General features: G+C 43.8%; 2 protein-coding genes across 3 annotated transcripts; both read left to right on the top strand.

The window, feature by feature from the left end:
* The first annotated feature begins 349 nt into the window (after positions 1 to 349).
* ccdc62 (coiled-coil domain containing 62) lies at positions 350 to 7,499 on the top strand. The gene is made up of 13 exons (XM_079756134.1): positions 350 to 767; positions 965 to 1,005; positions 1,109 to 1,255; positions 1,583 to 1,778; positions 2,126 to 2,292; positions 2,892 to 2,993; positions 3,373 to 3,544; positions 3,985 to 4,086; positions 4,305 to 4,393; positions 4,892 to 4,992; positions 6,623 to 6,731; positions 6,838 to 7,062; positions 7,191 to 7,499. The coding sequence occupies exons 1-13, from the start codon at positions 704 to 706 to the stop codon at positions 7,251 to 7,253; spliced, it is 1,578 nt and encodes a 525-aa protein (XP_079612260.1). The 5' UTR covers positions 350 to 703; the 3' UTR covers positions 7,254 to 7,499.
* A 149-nt stretch (positions 7,500 to 7,648) lies between these two features.
* hip1r (huntingtin interacting protein 1 related) lies at positions 7,649 to 23,433 on the top strand. Of its 2 annotated transcripts, XR_013812631.1 has the most exons (34): positions 7,649 to 8,048; positions 8,315 to 8,378; positions 8,838 to 8,980; positions 9,438 to 9,494; positions 9,619 to 9,699; positions 9,907 to 9,983; positions 10,327 to 10,388; positions 10,695 to 10,835; positions 11,050 to 11,107; positions 11,253 to 11,328; positions 11,457 to 11,594; positions 11,929 to 12,042; positions 12,361 to 12,544; positions 12,893 to 12,981; positions 13,113 to 13,229; positions 13,373 to 13,474; positions 13,740 to 13,934; positions 14,409 to 14,519; positions 14,883 to 15,077; positions 15,894 to 16,041; positions 16,503 to 16,589; positions 16,949 to 17,056; positions 17,284 to 17,420; positions 17,916 to 18,026; positions 18,182 to 18,240; positions 18,371 to 18,401; positions 18,490 to 18,552; positions 19,182 to 19,282; positions 19,371 to 19,476; positions 20,775 to 20,898; positions 20,998 to 21,059; positions 21,551 to 22,546; positions 22,876 to 22,978; positions 23,302 to 23,433. XR_013812631.1 is itself a non-coding variant. In XM_079756133.1 (33 exons), the coding sequence occupies exons 1-33, from the start codon at positions 7,971 to 7,973 to the stop codon at positions 22,909 to 22,911; spliced, it is 4,251 nt and encodes a 1,416-aa protein (XP_079612259.1). In that variant the 5' UTR covers positions 7,649 to 7,970; the 3' UTR covers positions 22,912 to 23,067. The 2 variants fall into 2 exon arrangements, 1 of the variants encoding a protein (XP_079612259.1); XM_079756133.1 differs by lacking the exon at positions 23,302 to 23,433 and having other exon boundaries at positions 22,876 to 23,067.
* The last annotated feature ends 65 nt before the right edge of the window (positions 23,434 to 23,498 follow it).

Raw genomic sequence — 23,498 nt, 5'->3', positions numbered from 1 at the left:
TGCTACCTTTCTTCCCTCAAAAATAAATCAACCCGAAACAATATCCGTTTTAGAAGGTTCCCATACAAAACCATTGTTGTCCTTAATAATGTGCATGAGTTTATGTATTTATTTCATATTAGTGGGAGAGAAACAATCAAACAAACAAACGTGTGGCTCTTGTAATCATATTTTGGGAGCCGGAAACGTTGTCCTTCTTCTTATATGACGCGGGGTTTGAACAGCCAATCAAAGTTGAGCAACACAAACTTTTCACAAATGTGGATTCTATGACTAGCGAGAATAATGTTTTATTGTTATTTTGCGGCTAATAATTTCACGATGTTGTGAGTCTCTATAGACGTTGTAATCGTCTGGTCCGTCGTTAGAAGGCAACAGCACCAAGGATACTGACGTAGTAGTAGTAGTAGTAGTAGTAGTAGTAGTAGTAGTAGTAGTAGTAGTAGTAGTAGTAGTAGTAGTAGTGGTAGTGGTAGTAGTCATACCAACAGTGTTTTACTTGAAATTCAAACAACTTAACCTATCTCATTGACAAATTATTGTCAGGAAATGTAGTTCGAAATATTGATAACTGTATGTATTTTCTAAGATAACTGCCCAGAGAAAGTGCAGTTGTTTAGCCAAAACGACTCGCCATCAGCCCTACCGTTACAGCAGCGATACTGAGGAATGAGGTGAACGGTTGGGTCAAACCTGACCCGCAATGGACAAGGGGGACAGAGATGGTCCTCATGGAAGCTCCTCGACCACTCCACCTCGGTCATATGGTAAACGAATCATTTGGAATATATATGTTGTTTTATGAACATGTACAATCTAAACTTATATTAATATACATGACTGTTGATTTTCAGAAAGAATATAGCAAAAAAGTGCCTACATTTGTCTTTGCTCATATTTCTTTTGTTTAATATGCATACAAATAGTTTTTACTGCTTATGTCATTTTCTTGTATTTGATTTAGACCCCTCTTTCGAGCCTTGGCAGAGCACGCCTGTAAAAAAGGTGAGCAATTTAATTTACATTATCCCACAAGATGCATATGTTTTTAAGTGACCATTCAATAGGACAATAGTTATTGAAAATGTTTTGGTTTCCATATTTTCAGAATAATGTTGGAGTATTTCCTGCTGATGTCAGCAAAGTTTCCGTCCGATCTAGCAATGAAGTGGACGGGAGGGTCAGGCCTTTGGCCAGAAGTGTACCACCTTACCCTGTAGACAATCATCGTTGTACCCAGCTACAGCACAATCAAGTAAGAGATAAATTCAGTTAAAAACTATCTCTCTTTAATAAATATTAGTAATAGTGTTCAACAGTAACTAAGTAGTCATCACCATTTTGAGTTTGAATAAAGTGTATATATTGCCACATTTAGAATATGAGATAATTATTTTAATTATTTAGTCACGAAGCATATGCTTTAAGTGATTCCAGTGACTTTTTCTCTTGCTTCCCTCCAACTGTGCCCTCTTGTTCCTACCCAGCACACACAAGTGCTATACCATCAAAACGTTAAGAACTGCCTCTCAAAAACCTGACACAAACCCACTGTATTTTTGTTTGTTTTGTTTTCAAACAGATGTCAGCTGTGGGTGACTTGGAGAGCTCCACCATCCAGAGACAGAGGAGAGAGCTGCAGCTGATGATCACTGAGCTAAAGGACCGGGACCGGGAGCTGAACACCATGGCTGCCTCCCACCACAAGCAGCTCCACGCCTGGGAACAGGACCGCCAGCGAGCCCTTAGCCTGGAGAAGAGGTGCGCCAGGTCGGACGGTGAGGCAACAAACAGTAGGACATCGGTTCAAAGTCTACCGTCAGTTTGGCTGGCATCTCCTCCATTTACCAAACGATGATGGTACAGAAAATAGGAAGAACGAGTTTATAAATTATATTTGAATGGTTAATATACAACTAATTATTGCTTATGCAGTATATTGTATACCTATCTTATTAATATGATAAAATTAGAAATTAAGAATAGCTATAGCTATAATAGCTATAGCTATGTAATGCTTAGCTATAATACATAGCTATAGCTACAGTAAATTATACTTGATTGATTCATGAAAAAAACAACGGATAAAGGTTCATAATAAAGGTTTATAATTTTGTGTGCACAGAAGAGCTCCAGAAGCATGTGGAGGTGATCCGGGCCCTGACCAGGCGTTTCCGGGTGGTGGAGGCCAGGGAAAAGGACCTCCAGACGGAGCTCAGCACCACCCAGCAGCAGCTTCAGCAGCTGGGACAGGAGCACCAGGACATGGAGCGAACCTCTCAAGACCTGCAGGTACAGCAAGAGGGAGCTGGGCACATCACGCAGCTCACATCATCCCTACATTATAGCCTCCCTGTAGGCATACTTCAGGAGGATGTCTAACCCCTACCTGTTCATTAATGACGTGTATCTGAATTCACTGAGAGTTCGCTTTTGATAATTGTTTCTTCAATGTTATTCTAATTTAAGATACGTCACCAAGGGTGATCAAGGATCATTCGAGAGGAATGGTTTTAATAAAGCTATGAAGAGGGGGAATCCCTTGTATTTTATCTACTGTATTTATTATATTTAGGGTCAAACCAGCTTGCATATGACCTTGTTTTTACCGTTATCATTTAGCAGTATACGAAAAATAACCTTGTGCCACGCAAAAAACGGAAGGATTTTTAATTGCACGTGGTTCATCAATTCATCAGACAGGGAAAGTAGAGACATGTCACACACTCCCTATTCATTTAATTTCACTTCTTCTATCAACGATGTCATAGAATGCAGTATAACCTTTCTGTTTGTATAATTCAGCCTTTAATCCTTTTTTATAAGATATCAACTTATCAGTATCAGTGAACTTGTTTTCTATTTTCATGCAACGGCTTCTTTTTGCGCAGGATAAAGACGCCAGCCTGACCTCCACGGTGCTGGCCCTGTCCTCTCAGGTGGGCTCCCTGCAGGTCAGGGAGGAGGAGCTCAGAGCCACGCTCCAACTCAAGGTACACACGCATGCAGACAGATGCAGGGCCTTCACCGCCATGCCATTTAAACCTGCAGTATGTACTCTCTTTTGGGTTCAAATGTATCTAAAGGAATTGCAAACCATCCATCCATGGCTAAATCAATCTAGAGTTCACTTTCTCTTAAACTCTTCTGTTCTGTGAGTCCAAATAGAATATTAAATATTCCAAATATTTATATTATTATTCCAAACTTGTAAATATTGATATGCAATGTTCAAAATGTTTAAATATTAATATTCAACATTTTAAATATTTAAATATTCATACTTGCTTCCATGCTTGTAATTGTTTGCGAGCCGATTGTGATTGAGAAATAATTGATTTATTGATTGATTATTGATTGATTCGCTCCCAGGAGAAGGACGTGCGCGAGGCCGCCGCCCACATGGGGGACCTGAGGGTCGGCCTGCAGGACGTGGAGGCGTCGCTCGAGGAGAGCCACTCGCGGGCCAACGGGCTCCTGAGGGTGGTGGAGGACACCAAACGCCGCTACAGGGCATACAGGCACGAGAACGCCGCTCTCAGAGGTCAGTGGCTCTGGGAGCAGTCGGCAGCTGATCACTACCAGACTCATCCAAGGCTGTCGCTGACGTTGATGCAACTGAATGAGGGTTTCCTTTAAAAGTATAAATGGTGGGAAATTAAGCCTGATGAAGGCTAAAGGAGCATACCCAGGCTTCTTTCCCTGAAGTTATTATATACTTGGAAACAAAATTCAGTCAGTCCAATCATTCAATTGTTTACCGTCCTTTTGCTTATAATATTGTATTGTATTGTACTCATAACATATCATTTGGTTAAGGTGACTCGTTTCTGGGTTTCACTGTAGGCATCCTTGATCAATTATCGGAGATGAAACAGTTTTCACTCTCTTTCCCTAAGGAAAGACAGTGTGTCCATTTTCTATTGAAATGACTTTGGACTGGATGTCTTTGGACTGCTTATTGTGCGTTTCCTTTGGTTGCAGAGGAGTTGCAGCAGCACGTGACCCAAAGCAGCACCCAGAGAGAGGAGATTATTCGCCTCAAACAGGAGCACCAGATGCTCTGCAGGGATCTGGCCTTGTCAGGTATACCACCCATATCTTTAAAGTTACTCAATTAGACAGTTGAAGATGTGTGCTTATATTGCAGATTGAGATTCACTTTATTACTCCCAGTAGGGGATGAGTCGTGGCGAAGGTAGATGTCGTTATGGTTTCCTGGTTGATATAATATGGTATCTAGTTGTGCCTTACTGTATATGAGATGGTTCTACTTGACCGTGTGCAATGATGCTTTCTGCCAGGGGAGGGCGACAGCTGGAAGGATGAGTTGCTGGCACTGGCGCGGTCCAAACAGGAACGCACAGAGTCTGAGCTTCACTGCCTGAGACAGGTGTATACACCTACCTTATCTTTATCCTGGACAAACCAGTCTCCGTCTGTCTGTCTGCTGTGCGTATACGTCATCTGTGAGACACCAATGATATGGTTTAGTACTGTCAACATAGCGAGCTCTTTGTGCAACTTGCAGAATAGGTACAAGGTTTCCTCATTCCTGCTCCTCGCTGTGTTGACTGACGCCAGAGCTACCAGTCTGGTCTCACTACATACCTACCTGCTGTAGTACATTATCCGTCTTGGCTCTGAGGCACTTGTTCTGTTACACTCGTATACACTTGAGAATTTTTGAGGGGATTTATTGTTACTAGAAATCATATCACTGGGAATTCTTGAGACTTTTCTTTTTTGAATGTGGGGTTGTCTGTTTTTGAGAGATTAGTAAACTTTGTTCTTTACCTTGCAAAGTAAATACATTGAAACATTTAAATAAATCTGGATCTCTTTGCAGTACATTGAAACAGCCAAATAAAGCTTTGTGTCTTCCTTGTAGGTGTGTGATAATCAGCAGAGTGACCTGCAGCTGCTGCAGCTGAACTTGGAGACGGCCCGTGTGACACTGGGAGAAAGGAGCCTTCAGGAGTCTGTTGGCAGGTGATTGCATTTCAGACCAATAGGAAGGGAGCTCAGGATGTGTGGCATTCTCTAGTGATTTGATAAAATCTTCTTTCTGTGGCCTTAGGGGAGATACATTGATGCTGTCACTGAACATTCTGGAAATGTCTAAAGAGTAGCTGAAGTCGCCATGCAGCCAGGTCTTTAACAGCAATTTAAAAGCCAAACAAAACACCCTAAACGTGTTTCCATCAGCCACAACTGGCAGTAAAATACAAAGAGAGCTAGACGATTCCATATCTGGGCTGTCCCTCAATGCTACCGATGTACCGATGACATTGTGTGAACTTATTAACCACTCTAATGTGACATGCCATCTCTTCCCCATTCAAAATAGTGAATGCCAGCAATGCCCACCAGGAAATGGTAGAGGACCACTCTGTAATGGGTGCAGTTTCCATTCTGAGCCTGGATAATATATCGTGTTGCTCAGGCCAGATGCTGACCTACAGTCAAAAGGGCACATTGAAGGAAAAGACATAGGTCAAGGTCAACAAGAAAGATCAACAGAAATCATGATCACTGCTTACATCCAGTCAGGGTTTAGGACGTCATTCAAGCCAAAGTGTGACCACCTTGATGATTTTATTTTAGGTGATGACCTAGCGAGTCAGAACCTCCAGGGTAGCACTGTCCAACCAAGGTCCCCGGATGATAGTCTTGAGGAAGGTCCTGTTAATTACCTTACAGCAGAACTAAGAGATGATTCTGACGAGCGCCCGACAGAGTCTGATTTCATCTGTGTTCGTTTTTGCATGGGTGAGGCTTAAGAGAGCAGACCTGGTAAGATGGCAAGCTTAGGGAAAGGGAGTGATCCACAAGATCAGGCAAAGCCTTGTTCTCCGGCGACAGCCAGTATTGCAGAAGATGCCAAGACCTTTCCTTCAAGTTCAATCGAGGCAGCTAGTTCCGAGAGCAGCATTAAACAGATGGGGTCTCGACAGGAGGACACTTGGTCTCTCGGTCTCTCGACAACAATTGGGATAAGGAACGAGCAACATCAAGCGTTGGACCTGATATATCAAGTGTGTTGATGAGCAGTGAGGTGGACACGGAAGACTGCGGCTTGTTCTCTTTTGAGAGCAGTGGCCAGCGGAGCAGGGCTGAACAGACGGATGATCGTTTTGGATCCCATAGAACCTCTGTCCCATCGTCTTCTTCTCATAAACATGAGAAAACAACCCAGCAAAAGAGAACCAGCTCATTTAAGATCGTTACCACCGGCTACAAGAGTATATCTGGTACAATGCATTACAGGGCGACCACTGATGTGCCCACACAAATGGGGCATACCAATGTTAGAAGGTTGATGGGTGTTGGAGAACCAGAACCAGGGGAAGGTCATGATACCCGGTCAGATGAGGGTGCGGGCTAGGGATGAATGTAGTAGCCTTGCTCAGGAAAGCTCCATAGGGAAAGTTGTCCCCCGTACTGTCAATGGAACTCCACAAGACCAAGGCCACACCTGGTAGGGAACTAGTCCAATGGGCATTGAATTCATAAGTTAGTGTAGCGTTGTAGTAAACATAGTCCATCAATGAAGTAGGGGGGCACCATTTAACGGTTCTTTATCCACGTAAAATACAATGTTTTGTCTTCTCTTTTACAGTCACGACGATTCACTGACGTCTTCGCCGATGACGAGGAACTGTTGTTCAGCGAACAACACAAAACAGCCGGCTACAGCGGTTGACCTCCTCTCCCACGCCTCCAACGATGTGAGACGTCGGACCCGAACCCAACCCAATCATTTCAAGAACATGGCTGTAATTCTTTTGGTTGTGAAATAGTTGCTCACAGTTCTTCTTGTGCTCCTGTTTCCAGGGAAGGCATCCGTCTGTGTCCTTCTGTTTGCAGCGGGCGCTGGATGACTCCCAGCACTCAATGGCCGGTCTGGTCTGTAGTGTGCTCAAACACAAGGGTTCTATGAAGAACCAGAACGATTTTGTCAGCCTGAACCTTAAACATAACAGCGGCTTGAGTGAGGCCTCACACTGTCCCCACACGTGTCTGAAGTCCTTGTGTTACAGTAGAGCTTCAACAGACAAGGTAGATGTTTGTCGATTTGTCTCGGTTGAACTCCTCTGCTGTTTTTGTTTGGCATGAACAAAGTGTTGAATTGAATGTGGAAAGGGTCCATCTGTGAACTTCATTTTGTAATTCTCTTTTTCCACCAGGTCACGTCACCCCGTCAACCCCACCCAAAGCGGGACTCCAGCACAGAGAGCTCAGAGATCTAGATTGAACTCAGGAAGGACATTCCAAGTATTAACCAAAGCAATGTTTACAATGTACAGAATGGTGTCACTATACTGTGCAACACAAACAATAATTACACTTTCAAACTATACTGGCATACTTTATATTGTATTTGTGTAATTTTTTTTGTGATCTTTTTTTAAGTTGTTATACTGGTGGTAATGAATACTTTTAGACTTTTTATGAATTCTTGTTTTATACATCATTATGAAATGCAAGAGATTAACAGTACGCAGCAATGGTTCCTCTGAAGGTCACTTTTTAACGTCTTAAGTGGGATTTGTCGCTGATTTATGGGCGGGGTGGTAAACCAGTCCTACAAGGCAGTTGCCTGGCTGTGTCTTCTCATTGTCATTCAAGTTTCACTGCATACAGACCATGCCCAGTGACTCATAGACTGCATCTGATGGATGGAAACTGTTTTTAAGTCTTAAGTCGACCTGTTTTGGACTTATTTTACGGAGATCATTGAGAAGAAAAAACGGAATGTCGTTGTTTTCATGATGTTGCATTCAAGTTGTATTTACCATACTGGACTGTGGCAGGGTAAAGCGTAATTCAAAGGACGTATTGCTGAGGAGGCGTTCCTCAGACGCGTCGGGCGGATCTTCAAGAACCGACACAACAGCGCACTGAAATTATAAATAACTGCTGGAGCGGTACGCAGTTTACACGTTTAGTGGAAGATACATTTCATCATGCTGAAATCAAAGAGCAAAGGTGATAAGACGGAAAAGGTTCTGGCGGCGGAGAAAGAGCAGTTTGGAAAACAGCAGGTAGGTCCTTTTCCTTTTCACCTACGATTTGATAAGGAAAGTTTATCCTGAGGCCCATGTCAGTAGGCTACCGTATGTACATTACTTTTGTCTTTTTTTAAATAGGCCTATATAGCATATTCATTTTTAAAACATTGCTGCTTTAAACGCAACTATCATCGGTGATAGTTGGCCCAAAAGCGTACAGTAGCGATAGCCTACTATACAAATGCATTCGCTAAACTGTTCACAATTGCTCTCCCTGGCTGCCCCCCCTCCCGTTTCAGCTCCACAGCATCACCAAGACCCTCACCGCGGCCGAAACCCCACTCAAAGAAAAATATGCAAGGAGTATCCTTTGTCGTGTTTGTATACCTTTGTCGTGATGATAGGCTATACATCTAGTTGTTGTTGGGGAAAAGTGGATATATTTGCATATTATTGCATATTATCATTTTGGATAACACAATGTTTCCATATTGTGTTGAGAATTAAACTATTTTTCCCCACTGTAATTTACCCAGATCTACCCGTCATAACTAATTTGAGAACCCTCATTTTACATATCTTGAATAAACTTTAAAATAGTAGATTTGTTGTTACTGCCAACATGAGTCCCTGGGAGGAGGGTCTGAGGTCCATCTAGATGTTTCTTAATTTACCTCCTATGGAAGTATGGGGTTATATTCTAGGCCTCTGACGCTCTTTGAGGCTTTTATTGTGGCTAAGCACCATCCAAATAAAACTGGTATGGGAAAGGCTGCATTTCATGATGTTGTACAGGGTGCTTCCTTAACTACACGTGTGAAGACATCATCCTGGGCACACACAAGGAGAGTGGCGCCACCACCTTCATGTCCTACTGCCAGAACCTGCCTCTGTCCAGCAGCTCTGTGATCAGCTGGAAGTACTGCTACATGCTGCACAAGGTGCTCAGGGACGGACACCCCAACGTAAGGATACAAGGGCCACCAACCTCCTGACTCGAGAACTATCACTAGGAATGTGATAGTCATTAGGCAGATGCTGTTATTGATTTTCAGGAACAAGTATCAGTCAGGATTATTGCTCAATGATCCCTGTTACCAGGGTTTGAACACATGGCCAGTCAATCACTGGCCACTAGACCATCCTTCCTTAACCACTAAAGGAAGAAACCCACACCTACTTCTAAATTCCTTTACTAAGTAATAAGATAAATCGTAGTTCCAGTAGTAATGGAAGTAGCAGTAGTTGTTCTGGTTTCTAGTAGTTTCTATCTGTTACCTCTTTTGTAATTTTTGTGGGGTTTGTGGGGCCATTGAGACAGTCTGAGATGCTCGGCTATATAAAAACACAACTGACTTAAGAAAATACCATTTCTCAAATATTATTCTGTCTATCTTTTTGTTGTTGTTGTTCAATGTACAGACTGTTCGAGACTGCAACAGATGGTCTCGCAATGTCCGAGATATGGGCATTCTGTGGGTGAGTACAGCACAAAAAATATATACTGATATACTAAAGATAATACACACTTTTTTTTTATATAGTTTACTCGCATTTCTTGAACTGAGAATTAATCGATTATGTAATGTTTTGAATGACCCAGGGAAACCTTCATGACCGATATGGACACCTTGTGGCTTTGTCCTCCAAGTACCTCTGTCTCAAAATGGAGTTTCACGTCAAGGTACATTCAACAACATACATTCCTCTATAGAGCCCATTCAAGGCAATGTATTTTGTCTCTATGATCATTGCAGCATTATTTGATTTTAGGTCATTGCCTATTTTTGTTTTAAAGTCATTCAACAGTGATTTATACTACTACTACTACTACTACTACTACTACTACGTCTACTACTACTCGTTGTCTAACATGACATCTCATCTCCAGCACAAGTGTATCCCAGGCAACCTGGAGGCCAGCGACGAGGCCGTGGAGAGAGAAGCAGGAAGTGACAAGAACCAAGTGTACGTTGACACTCTTCACTTGCATTATTACTTATACGTTTTATGGTTTGATGTGTCATGCGTTGTTGTTCACCACCCCTACCTACTACTCTGGCAGTGTTAAGCATGATACATATGTAATCCAGTGGTTGTTCATCATCATTATGTTTTTCATACTATAATGAACTGCTTGTTGATCTTGCACGTATCCTTAGTTCTGAATTATAAATCAGTGAATTCCAACTGATACATGAAACAACTATTGCTATAAAACATGGCAGTGTGATAAAGCAGCCAACCTGACTCTGATGAATCTACAGGGGTTCATATGTTAAGGTTGTCTGTCTCTATGTCTTTATCACAGGTTAGACATGACTCAGGAACTACTGGAATACTTGGATAATGGACTGAAATTTGCTGACACAGGTTTGTCCAATCACTGTTTACTCTCTAATTTTGCATAGTTTTTGTTTTTGTCAATTTGTATCCTCTTCCATTTCGGGATGTCATCTATTATTATAATTATACTAATTTTTATAATAATAAAGCAAATACTAAGAATTATTGTCATCATTATCATTCCTATTATTATTATGTCATTATTATTATTATAATGATAGTTTCACAAATGATAATACATAACACAAATACACTGCAGTATCACATAATCATACTGTTACTCTGCTATTGCTGTTATGAATGATCCCACATGTCCTCTCTGGTTGACCTCAGTGCTGCGTCAGGTGGACGCTATCGGGGCTAAATCCACCACCGCCTCCGGCCAGTGCCGACTGGCCCCCCTCATCCCCGTCATCCTGGACTCCAGCTTCCTTTACCACTTCTCTGTCATACTGCTCTTCAAACTCCACAGCCGTGAGTTATTACCTTTCACTTCCTAATCATTTTAGTAGTCGCTGTGGTCCCAATAGACATACAGGGATTTAATATGCATGGTATTAAGGCGCAGGTTTTAGGCCATCTTGCTCAAGGATGTCGACTGCAAATACTGGGAATCGAACTCTGTACCAAGTCGAACACCATAGCCACTTCACTTTTCTGCCCTCCTAAGACTCCTGTTTTTTAAAAGGTATTTCACCGGATGCTCTTCTTGGACACAGAGAGAGATTTCGGGATCTGTTCACAAGGTATGTTTTTATCGGTCGATTTCACACAGTTATCTCCAATGTATGTTTTCATTGGTCGAGGACAAACTTTAAAAGTTTATCTTTAATCAATGTGGTCATTTGTTGCGTTAAACTTGCCAATGACATCTGTACTCGTTTCATTTAGTCTCACAGAGTTCTACAACCGGACTAGAGAAATTGAGTTCTTTAAAACCATAATTCAGATCCCAGACCTGCCAGACGTGAGTAATGCTCTCACCAAACAGCCATCTCTTCCTCAACCTTCTGATATATGCACTTCTTTCCGGGCATGTTTACCTTAGAACCATGTCAATGATGTTTCATCACACCGGTTTCTTCCCCCCAACAGTCCCCCCCGAACTTCCTGCGTTCCGCCGCGTTTGCTGAGTACAAGCGGCCCGTGGTGGTCGTGGGCGACGGTGAGCCCCATGGGGAGGAGGAGGCGGGGGGGCAACCAGAGCCCCGGGACACGCCCCAGAACCAGCAGGTACAGGGCTGGGACATCAGGACGTCCCGTCGCACTGACCTCCATCGGGGGGCATTGGGATGTTACTCATTATGTTGTTTAGTAACTATAACTCTATAATGGAATAACCATGATGCCGACAAAGATTTGTCATTATAGAGAGCGATTGTTGTGTTTTAAACAGCATTTCTCTTGGGAGACGTGGGAAAACAATGTTTTCATGTCTCTAGGTTGGGTTGTATTTACGTTGGCTCAGAATTTTACAGTGCTACAACTCTCTTGAGTATGGCGGAGTACCGCCAACAAAAAGTCCCATGATGCCTTCACTCCTAACTGATCATCTGTCTGTGTTCAGCACTACTCAGTCACCCCGTACGGCCTCCCAGACGCCCAGGAGCAGAGGGAGACGGAGATCCTGAGGAAGGAGCTGCTGGTCCTGAAACCAGAGCTACAGCTCATCAAGACCGAGGTGGGTCCCTGGGGGGGCCGGAGTGAAGAGAGTCTCACACAGACATCACCCGCCTCATCTTTTGCTGGGACAATCAACTGACCAGGCACTACCTAAAGAGCCTCTACTAACTCCATGTTCTGGTTCATTTAGCTACGCCGTACTGTAGTCCAATACATCTTCCTCGGCAACTCTGTTGTTGAGATCTCCTCTTTGCGTTTTCTTCGGTGTTGCCGACATCCCCTTGACTGTTGTTAGACCTCGCTTGCGGTCGAGTGGGCTCCAGGTATCCGCTGAGCGACCCACAGACTCTGTACTGACGGTGACCTCCCTCCCAAGGCCCAGAGGTGTGTGATGGAGCTGAAGGGCCAGGTGAACCGGCTGGAGGCCCAGCTGGAGGAGCAGACCACCCACAAGCAGATGGCCCTGGTGAACAACGAGCACCTGAGGATGGAGGTGGAGGCGTTGCGCTGCACGGGCGCGGCCAACGCCGGCGCCCAGGTGGGCTACAAGGAGGCCGACAGTGAGTACAGTGGAGCTGCTTATTAACGTGTACATTAAATGTTATTATTAACATGGATATGATGCATGATCAGGGGGGGTTATCAACTAGGGCAGGATGATATGGTAAAGTTATAATCAAATACATTGTATATATCAAACTAAGGTTGGTCTATGTAATTACGGTATGATGATGCATTAGATTCAACAAAAGCCATTTTAAACCATTTTAAACAAACATTTGAACGGCATTATTTCTCATCAAAATGTATTAAGAGTACTAATCTGGCTATTCAATTATTTCCTTAACATTGGTCTACCTACCGTGTATATTTTTTGATCGGCTGTCCGTTTGCGGTTGCTACCACAGCCAGGGCTCATGCAGCAGAGATGCGCTTTTCTCAACTGAAGGAGCGACACGCAGAGCTGGTAACCAGTCATGCAGACCTCATGAAGAAGGTAAAGTCGTTCTTCATCACCCAAATACGTTCTGCTGTTGACACATCTGGTGCTTTTAGTGTGTTGAATACTTTTGATTGGCTGTTGGTTGTATAAGCTCTAACCAGTGCTGTATCTGTGTCTGTTTGCAGAATGCAGAGACGGTTAGGGTGCTGGCAGGTATGAAGAACGACAAAGACGACATGCAAATCACTAAACAGCAGGTGTCTAATGAGTTGGATCGCATCCGGCAGGAAAACAGAGCACAGGTGAGGAAGGATCGCCCATAACATTTGACCCAAGGAAGAGGTCACACAATGTTTGATTATTACCCTGTGTGCCAATGAATAGGTGGTGTTTTGTAGATTCATGTTCTGTGGTCATTTGACTGATGTTCTCATGTCCTGGTCAGATGGAGAGACAGCAGCAGGAGATGGAGCGGATGAGGAGAGATCTGTTGGCGCAAAAAGTGGAACTAGATCACGCTCGCAGCGCTCTGGGGCAGAAGGAAATGGTATGGGAAAAGTGTAACTCTTAGAACAAATGAGAGTTACACTTTTTTTCCATTACACAATGGAGTTAAACAAATGTTTAACTCCATTGTGTAACTCTTTAAACAAAAGAAATTAAAAACATTTTTTAAAAGAAAAAGCAAAATATTTTAAACAGAACAAATGTGTTAACTCCCGAACTAATGTGTAAACCTACAAAACAGATGTGTATCTCCAAATGTACGTCCACACAAAGCAGTCTCATTGAAGCGCCCTGTCCCTCTGCAGGAAGGCTCCCAGCTGAGCGGCCTGTTAGCCGGGCTCCAGGCAGAGAGGGACATGCTGCTCCGCTCGGCCAGCGACAAGGACGCAGAGCTCAGCTCTCTCAGGCAGCAGGCCCACTCACTGCAGAGCTCTCTCGACCAGGAGAGAGACCGGCACAACAGGGAGATGGAGGCTTTGAGGGCTCAGCTGCAGCAACAGGTATGGACTGAAGTCACTTAGCCAGTTGGAGCTGTTTAAAATACAACTCAAACTTCTTAGTTAATCAAAACCGAGTGTCTAGTATTTAAGTTTGATCTACTGATGTGGTGGGTTCAGGCAGCAGAACACGAACACAAACACACTTATACACACACATTTTGAATATGCATTCATTTGTTTTGTATATATATCTTGTAACACACAGAAACATACATTTTACAAAATACAAACAAGCACATACAAAAAGAGCACAAGCACTCTTACATACACTTTACATTCTTGAATGCTTATTGAAGGTTGAACGTTTCTTGAAATACACACACAATGTTAATACATACACTGGTGGTACACACAAATATTCTGAAAACATAGACACAACTTTTTAAAAACACACATTTGAACAGACACTTATTTTTCATAAACGCATACATTGTGCTGAAGACATTGTGTTAAATAACGTTGTATTTCTCCCAGCTGGCGATCAACGCAGAGCAGAAGCTGGAGATCGACAGGCTGAGGCGAGAGCTGGACCAGGCCCGCACGCAGGCGTCCAACGCCAGCACCGCCCTGCAGACCAAAGAGATGGTAGCCCCTTGACCTTCTCACGCTCATTCACTCAAACCTTCAAGAGATCCGACCACAATGCTGTTTTAAATTCTTGTTTAGACGTTGTTTGTTGGATAACAACCGAAACTAAATCAAATGTTTTTACTCAACTGTGTGATTATAGACGCATGATCCGTACAATTATATTATAGATATATATATGTATTTATTTAAGTATCTAACACATTATTAAGAAATTCAAGTTGTTGTATCCCATTTTTACATTTGATGAATCTCTTATTTGAAGCCCTTTAAAAGAGACGTATTTATAATTAACATTAAGGTTGTGCTTGTGTTCTGTGTGTGTGTGCGTACGTTGTGTGTTTGTGTGTGTCCCCCCAGGTGGGGTCCCAGCTGACCGGCACCCTGGCGGGCCTGCAGGCGGAGAGGGAGGTGCTGCTGCGCTCGGTGCGGGAGAAGGACTCGGAGCTGGCCTCCCTCCGGCAGCAGAACACGCTCCAGCAGAGCTCCCTGGACCAGCACCGGCAGATGGCCGGCATGGAGCTGGGGAGCCTGCAGGCACAGCTGCAGCAGCAGGTAGGGATGGATGGATGGATGGAGGGAGGGAGGGAGGGAGGGAGGGAGGGAGGGAGGGAGGAAAGGAGGGATGGATGGAGGGAGGGAGGGAGGGAGGGAGGGAGGAAGGGATGGAGGGAGGGAGGGAGGGAGGGAGGAAAGGAGGGATGGATGGATGCATGGATGCATGGATGGATGGATCGAGGGAGGGAGGGAGGGAGGGATGCATGGATGGATCAGGTAGCTTCAGTGGAAAACAAGCTGTTTTCAATCGATTTTGATGGGGTTTTTTTTCAACCAAATTTGTTTTTAAATGTTCACTAATTGTTACTTGTTTTATCCTATCTATTTTCCATTTTCTGATTAAATTGTATTGTAGGGTTTGAAATCGTAAAGTGTTTTTGATACCATGGAAACTGGACAAATACAATGTGCTATTATAATTGATTATAAGTTTGTTGCTTTATCATATAAGTTATGTCAATGCACCGAGTGCCATTCAGATACCCCACACCTGTTTGGAGCTGAGCGTGAGAGGGCCCAGCCAACCGTCCATTGAGCTCCGGGTCGATGGGAAACAACAGGGCTTGACTTGAGAACCGCCTCTCAGATCCTAGGCTACAAATCTTATATGAAAAATATAAGACTTAGTTTAGTGTAGTTGACAGGGTCCATGTACAGAACAGGTTCTATACCAGAGTTGGCTGAATAGCTAATTTGCATTGTGGTCCCTTGGCAGGGACCACTTCTTAGAGGGAGAAGAGAGGCTGTCGGAGGCCGTGGTGGATGAGCAGGTAGAAGTGCTGGCCCGTCTGACCCCGTGTGTGTCCCCCCCAGGCGTGCCGGGAGGGGGAGCTGACCAGGAAGCTGCAGGAGGAGCAGTTCTGCCTGCTGCAGTGCGCCGTGGTGGAGGCGGAGGGCATCGTCCTGGACGCCATGGCCAAGATCGACGACCCCGTCCACGTCCGCTGCACCAGCTCCCCTGGTACCACTGCCCCCCCACTCCCCCACGCCAGTGGTCTCGCTGTGTTGACTAGTTACCTCTGAGCGCCTTCCTGCAGTGGAGTCAAACCATAGCTGTAAAAACTGTTTGAGAGGATGAGTGAAGTTGTGTGTTATCTCAAACTTTGTGTTTGGTTTTCCTTTAAGTACGATTCTAGAATAACCATTTTGTTATCGTTAATGGAGCAAGTAAGATTTGAACCGAAAAACCTTCTATGATTGCCATCTAGTGGACACTTCCGCACCAAAATAATTCATTTATTACGTATAATGTTACAAGGTTATGACAACCTATGTTAACTTATAGCAGACAACCTATGTTAACTCATTGCATATTGCAATTACAGGCACTTAAGTTAACCTACAACATCTTACTTTGCATTATTGGTGGCTGTTGGTCCTGTATTCTCTCTAACATCCCCTCCATGTGGTTCTGCGGTCCAGACTACCTGGTGAGCAGAGCTGAGGTGACACTGGGCTCCATAGACAAGATGCACCAGAACCAGCTGGTCTACATGGGGAACATGAACGGTAGGCTGGTGCTCATGTACTGACTGTGTATACTCTGCAGTGTGAGGGAATGTTATGATACTGTGTTAATACAGCGTTATGAGGCGTTCTCTCACGACAACAGTAGCTGTAGTAGCCATTAGGAAAGGCTGAAGTATAGATAGAGGTACAATTATACTTATGTTAATATTAAATTGTGTTTATACAATTATACTATACTATACTATTATACTTTAATGTGCATTTAACAAAATATAAGTTAGGAACTGATTTGTAAATAAAAACATTCAGTTCAGAGAGTATTTCAGGGTTAATAAAGTGTGTGTGTGTGTGTGTGTGTGTGTGTGTGTGTGTGTGTGTGTGTGTGTGTGTGTGTCTAGATGCCAGTGGTCTACTAAGAGCCGTCACCCAGTTCTCCCACCTGGCAGCGGACACCATCGTCAATGGAGCCGCAACCTCCCACTCTGCACCCACTGACCACGCTGACCGTGAGACAGACACACACACACACACACACACACACACAGACCACTATGACGCACAACCATATTGCCCACGCACACCATGAGTCACACACACACACTGAACACGCTGACAATAAAGTTACACACCGCACTTACTGGCCACTCTGATCCTGGGACACACACACAAACAAACACATGCACATGTGTGTGTAAACCTCCTGACTAGCCCTCCCTCACTCTGCGTGATGTAGGTCTGACGGACGGCTGCCGGGACTGCTCCGCCCACTGCCTGCAGTTCCTGAAGGAGCTGAAGCTGCAGAGCAGCCTGCCGCGGGCCGACCCCACCGCCATGCGCTACGCCGTCCAGAGGATCCTCGCCCTGGGACAGGTCGGCCAGCAGCCAATCACAAGCAGCGCACCGAGAATCAATGCTTCATGATTCTGGAAGCCTAAGAGATTCCGATTTTTTTCCATGCTTATAATTCATTCAAAACATACAGTTTGTACTGTCTGCATCCTTTTCATTGGTTGTTCATAAGACGAGGCGTCAATTTGTTGAAAAGTTAGCCACGTTTGGTTCCGTCATTGTTTTTCGGTTAATGTTCAATTATCCTGGATCTTAACCAGAGATTGAAACATGAAATCAGCCAAAACATAACTACCGGTGCATAAAAAATTGACAAAAATGTGTGACCGTAATATCATTCTAAAAAACACGATAGGGAAATTACATTTTTCAGAAGCAAAAGTTGTTGTTAAAGAAATGTAACAAAAAAGTGTAATGCAAACGTGATGTGCAGTAATACATATTTGAACTATGGACAATACAGCTTATAAACCTCTCTGATGTACTGTGTGTGTGTGTGTGTGTGTGTGTGTTCAGGAGCTGCAGCCCAGAGGGAGAGACGTGCTGAAGGAGGAGATGGGGGACATGGTGGACAAGGAGATGGTGGCCACCTCCACCGCCATAGAGGAGGCCGTGCTGCGCATGGACGTGAGGACCCCAACACGCACGCACGCACGCACGCACGCACGCACGCACGCACGCACGCACGCACGCACGCACGCACGCACACACAGGACATGAGGCATGAGGAGGGAACATTTCATGTGCGATTCAAATCCTGTGTGTTGTTGTATTTTTTCTAGGAGATAATGAGCCAGGCCAGACGAGATACGACCGGGATAAAACTAGAAGTCAACCAGAGGTCAGTGAAATATAGAAACTACCGTCAATCATTCGTGATCAATAATTCATAAACATATACAAATCCGTTCTAATGTGTGATCATTCCCTCAATCATTTAATGATGCTCTTTTCTACGTCCTTGGTAACAGTATTCTTGGGTCCTGTTCGGATCTGATGAAGGTGAGGTGTCTCCATGTTTGTATCATAACTTTTAATTGGATGTATATTTAATCAGGTTCGGTATTAATATTCATACCCCACTCTGCAGGCCATCCATATGCTGGTGACGGCTGCGACCGACCTGCAGAAGGACATTGTGGAGAGTGGAAGGGTGAGTTGACATTAGGTTGTTGTTGTTGTGTATTTGTATTCAAGATTCAAGATTCAAGAAAACTTTATTTATCCCCAGGGGGCAAATATTTTTGCCCTTTATCCCCAGGGGGCAAAAAGAATATATAAAGGGTATAAAGGGTATATATTAAGGGTTGCTTAAATTTCCCAACTATGGCTGCGGAAGAGAAAATTCCCTTTTAAATCCTATTATAGAAAAAGGACAATGATATCGGTCAAACCACTGTCAAAGGAACAGTCCTCTGACTGTTCCTTTTCTCTCCCTTCACTTACAATGGTAGCAAAAATGTATGTTAAAACATCTAAAAATGCCTTTATACCAGAGGTGTAGTATAGAGTGGAGACAAGTGTAGCTCATTAAGTTAATTATTGTTTGTTAGCGTGCCAGTGCCCTAATTAACGTCATGAGACACACCTGTGTTCTCCCCTGCTACTACATGTTATAAAGGCCCGTAGTTGAACATGTTTAATGTCACGTTTTAAACACACTGAGGTCCGCATATTTCTCTACAGTTACCTCTGCAGCGTTCTTGAATCTCGAGTGTTGAAGAATCAGTATTCCTCCACTGCGTCAGATTCTTAAGAAAACCTCCATTAATCTCTCCACAGGGGGCAGCATCTGCAGACGAATTCTACGCCAAGAACTCCCGCTGGACCGAGGGCCTGATCTCAGCCTCCAAGGCCGTCGGCTGGGGGGCCACCCAAATACTGTACGTCCTCACAAACAACCCTTTGTTCAAAACTCTGAGGCTAAAGAATAGCTCCCTTAGTGATACTTATAATACCCTTGTCTTTCAGAGAGTCGGCCGACCGAGTCGTGTCGCACAACGGTAAATACGAGGAGCTCATCGCCTGTTCACATGAGATCGCAGCCAGCACTGCTCAGCTAGTGGCGTCTTCCAAGGTACGATGTCCACTAGCGTCTCACTACATTACAACATGTTTAATACTGTCTCATTACATTTACACATGTTCACTATTGTTTATTTACATTCCAACATGTTCACTACTGTTTAATTACATTCCAACATGTTCACTATCATTTAATTACATTCCAACATGTTCACTATCGTCTCATTACATTACAACAAGTTCACTACCGTCTCATTACACTACAACAAGTTCACTAACATCTCATTACACTACAACAAGTTCACTATCGTCTCATTACATTACAACATGTTCACTATCGTCTCATTACATTACACCAAGTTCACTACCATCTCATTACATTACAACATGTTCACTACCGTCTCATTACATTACAACATGTTCACTACCGTCTCATTACATTACAACATGTTCACTATCGTCTCATTACATTACAACATGTTCACTACCGTCTCATTACATTACATCATGTTTACTATTGTCTCATTACATCATGTTCACTATCGTCTCATTACATTACAACATGTTCACTACCGTCTCATTACATTTCAACATGTTCACTACCGTCTCATTACATTACATCATGTTCACTATCGTTTCATTACATTACAACATTTTCACTACCGTCTCATTACATTACAACATGTTCACTACCGTCTCATTAAATTACAACATGTTCACTATCGTCTCATTACATTACAACATGTTCACTACCGTCTCATTACATTACAACATGTTCACTACCGTCTCATTACATTACATCATGTTTACTATTGTCTCATTACATTACAACATGTTCACTACCGTCTCATTACATTTCAACATGTTCACTACGTCTCATTACATTACATCATGTTCACTATCGTCTCATTACATCATGTTCACTATCGTCTCACTACATTACAACATGTTCACTACCGTCTCATTACATTACACCAAGTTCACTATCGTCTCATTACATCATGTTCACTATCGTCTCATTACATTACAACATGTTCACTACCGTCTCATTACATTTCAACATGTTCACTACCGTCTCATTACATTACATCATGTTCACTATCGTTTCATTACATTACAACATTTTCACTACCGTCTCATTACATTACAACATGTTCACTACCGTCTCATTAAATTACAACATGTTCACTACCGTCTCATTACACTTCAACATCTTTGCTCATATTCAGAGTGCTGTGCAGATTCATCCGGTTCCCAGGCGATCAAATCAGGGTATTTACTCTCCATTTGAATCACTCAACACATTCTCATCAATAACCTGTGTTATGTTGTGTTTCGTGGTGTTCCCAGGTGAAGGCGGACCGCAACAACAAGAAGCTGTACACGCTGCAGCAGGCGTCCAGACACGTCAACGACATGACCGCCGTCGTGGTTACCTCCACCAAGCACGGACAGCAGCAGGTCGCGGACAAAAGTGAGGCTTAACACACAGCAGCACCAATGCTAGGATGAGTACAATATAAAATACTGTGTAATGTTTCTAACATTTCAAATCTTTTGTATTTCCTGATAGCTCCGATGGACTTCACTGGAAGGTCCCTCATCAAGCTCAAAAAGATGGAGTTGGAGGCTCAGGTTTGTGGTGATGTCATTCTTCAGAAACGTCCTGTCAGTCCACAAATTGCTTATGACCCTCATTTATCACTTTCATTTTCCATGCATAAAGGAACAGCATGTACTTTTAACTGGGTAAGAGGCTAGAGCCTATGTTGTCGAATTTCCTAGTATATAAGCTTGAATAATAATATCTGAATGTATGATATATATATATATATATACTTTTTAAAACTATTGTGAAGCAATTTCCTTTTTAAAAGGCTATTTTCATACCAAATGGGCACATTATATTGATAAAATCATTCAATACTAATCTATAGTAGTGCTACTCGATTAGAGCTGATCAAATATCAATGCACACTCCTGCCGGACCCCTCCAAAGCCCTTTCTTTAAAGACCTATCCGGGTATAAACCAGTGTGGGATGACCAGAGAATGATCGGTTGACCCTGTGCCACGCGTCATACCACGGATGTTCAGAGGGTGTGTGTTCCCCGCTCCTCCCCTCAGGTGAAGGTGTTGGGGCTGGAGAGCGAGCTGGAGCAGCAGCGCGTGCGCCTGGGAGAGCTGAGGAAGAAGCACTACGACATGGCTGGAGACCGCCAGGAGGAGCCAGAGAGAGGAGAGGACGGGGACGGAGCAGACAGCTTCCCCCCTCCGCCTCCTCCCACATTACTACCTGAGCTCCCCTACGCCCAAACACAGCCCCACCAGAGCAGCACCGCCGCCACCACCACCAGCACCAGCACCAGCACCACCAGCACCACCAGCACCAGCACCACCAGCACCACCAGCACCAGCACCACCAGCACCACCAGCACCACCAGCACCACCAGCCAGGGGCTCAGCAACAGCAACCCCTTCCTCAAAGCCCTCACAGAGGCGTCGCTCCCGCCGTCGCCGTCATCATCGTCGCTGTCATCGTCCGCAATGACGCCATCCCCGCCCCTTTCGACATCCCAGTTGTTCACACCAACGCCTCAGCCCTTCACTGCTGGCCAGCCATTCACACCTGGTCAGACGTATGCACCATACACACCATCTACCCAACCATACACGCCATCTACCCAATCGTACACACCGTCCGCCCTCTCAAACACACCCTTCGCCCTATCAAACACACCATCCACCCTCTCTTACACACCATCGACCCAACCTTACATACCATCGGCCCAACCGTACACGCCCTCCGCCCTCTCAAACACACCCTTCGCCCTAACAAACACACCATCCACCCTCTCTTACACACCCTCACCTCAACCCTATCTCCCATCCCAGTCATACACTCCGAATCAGTCTTTCACGCAGTCGTCGCCCAACGCGGCATTTAACCCCACCCAAAGCTCCACCAAACCCCAGGGTTATTTACCATCACCACTCCCAACGTTGACCGTCCCCACGTCCTTGAACCCGGTCTCCAAACAAAAGACGACTCCACAGAGCAGCCCGACACCCGCCCGGAAACCGAACATCTTCACCAAGTCGGGCAACCTCTTAAAGAACGCGGTGAGCATAGAAGCTGTCTCCTGTTGATGATGTCATCTATTGATGAACGGTGATTTAGAATAAGGATTTGTTATTCCAGAGGGTACACAGATTTCTTTTTTTGTCAGAGAAGTAGAATATTGAAATACAACATTAATAAGGAGATTGCTCCTTTAAGGCGTTTTAATGCAACTATGAGTTAGTGATTATAGTCAATTCAGCAAAATACATGTTTAACTAATACCTACATAAGTACAAGACTCTGTACTCTTCTGTCTTTACCATATTTTGTATGTCTATTTTCTGTTTCTCTGTTATTTATTCATCTCTCTTTTCTGTCATATTTATAGTTCAGAAAAAGTGAGGCTGGGAGCGGGGAATCCTGACTGGAACACATCTGGACTCATAAGCCTACCGTCTTCTCAGAGCTTCAAATGTTCTAAATAAAATATTGTATGCATAGAGCTTTTATCTCTGTATTTCACTGCCTCTTTGTAATAATTTTGTGGAAAGAATTGTCATTAAAGTTCATAAAATTGTAATTCAGCAGAAGAAATGTATATTTATTACACTTGCTCTGCCTAGTATTTTCATCTGCAATTAGTTTATTAAAGAATAATAAATAGGGCTATATCTATATAGGAACAGCTTTATCTATATTTATAATACATTATTTTATTGTTTAATCAAAATATACTTTATTACATTTCTATAACAAATGGGTATCACACAACAGTAGTGCAGGATCACAGATGGCTCTTCTTTTTTTTTTACAGAGGACGTCCTCTCACCCTTCTCTATATTCCTGTCATGCGCAGTACGCCATGCAATCTGACCACTCACTGCCGTCATGGACAAGCAAATCTCCGGCAGGGCGATGGAACACAGCCGGCGATCGCGATATCCCGAATAGACAAAGTTATACTCTCGAAGAAGTCAAAAACAAAATGGATAATTAAATGGGTTACGTCCA

The sequence above is a fragment of the Pollachius pollachius genome, assembly GCF_949987615.1.
Source record: "Pollachius pollachius genome assembly, chromosome: 18".
NCBI lineage: Eukaryota > Metazoa > Chordata > Actinopteri > Gadiformes > Gadidae > Pollachius > Pollachius pollachius.
The sequence above is the reverse complement of the archived record's forward strand: the minus strand, read 5'-3'. Positions and strand labels throughout refer to the sequence as shown.

What these genes read in the sequence shown, in the direction of transcription:
- ccdc62 (XM_079756134.1), top strand. Translation starts at nt 704, where the DNA reads ATGGACAAGGGGGACAGAGATGGTCCTCATGGAAGCTCCTCGACCACT. An exon ending in CGAGAACGCCGCTCTCAGAG is followed by an intron (nt 3,545 to 3,984) that starts GTCAGTGGCTCT and finishes CTTTGGTTGCAG; the next exon opens with AGGAGTTGCAGCAGCACGTG. An exon ending in TCTCCCACGCCTCCAACGAT is followed by an intron (nt 6,732 to 6,837) that starts GTGAGACGTCGG and finishes TCCTGTTTCCAG; the next exon opens with GGAAGGCATCCGTCTGTGTC.
- hip1r (XM_079756133.1), top strand. Translation starts at nt 7,971, where the DNA reads ATGCTGAAATCAAAGAGCAAAGGTGATAAGACGGAAAAGGTTCTGGCG. An exon ending in GGATCCTCGCCCTGGGACAG is followed by an intron (nt 17,421 to 17,915) that starts GTCGGCCAGCAG and finishes GTGTGTGTTCAG; the next exon opens with GAGCTGCAGCCCAGAGGGAG. An exon ending in TGGGGGGCCACCCAAATACT is followed by an intron (nt 19,283 to 19,370) that starts GTACGTCCTCAC and finishes CTTGTCTTTCAG; the next exon opens with AGAGTCGGCCGACCGAGTCG.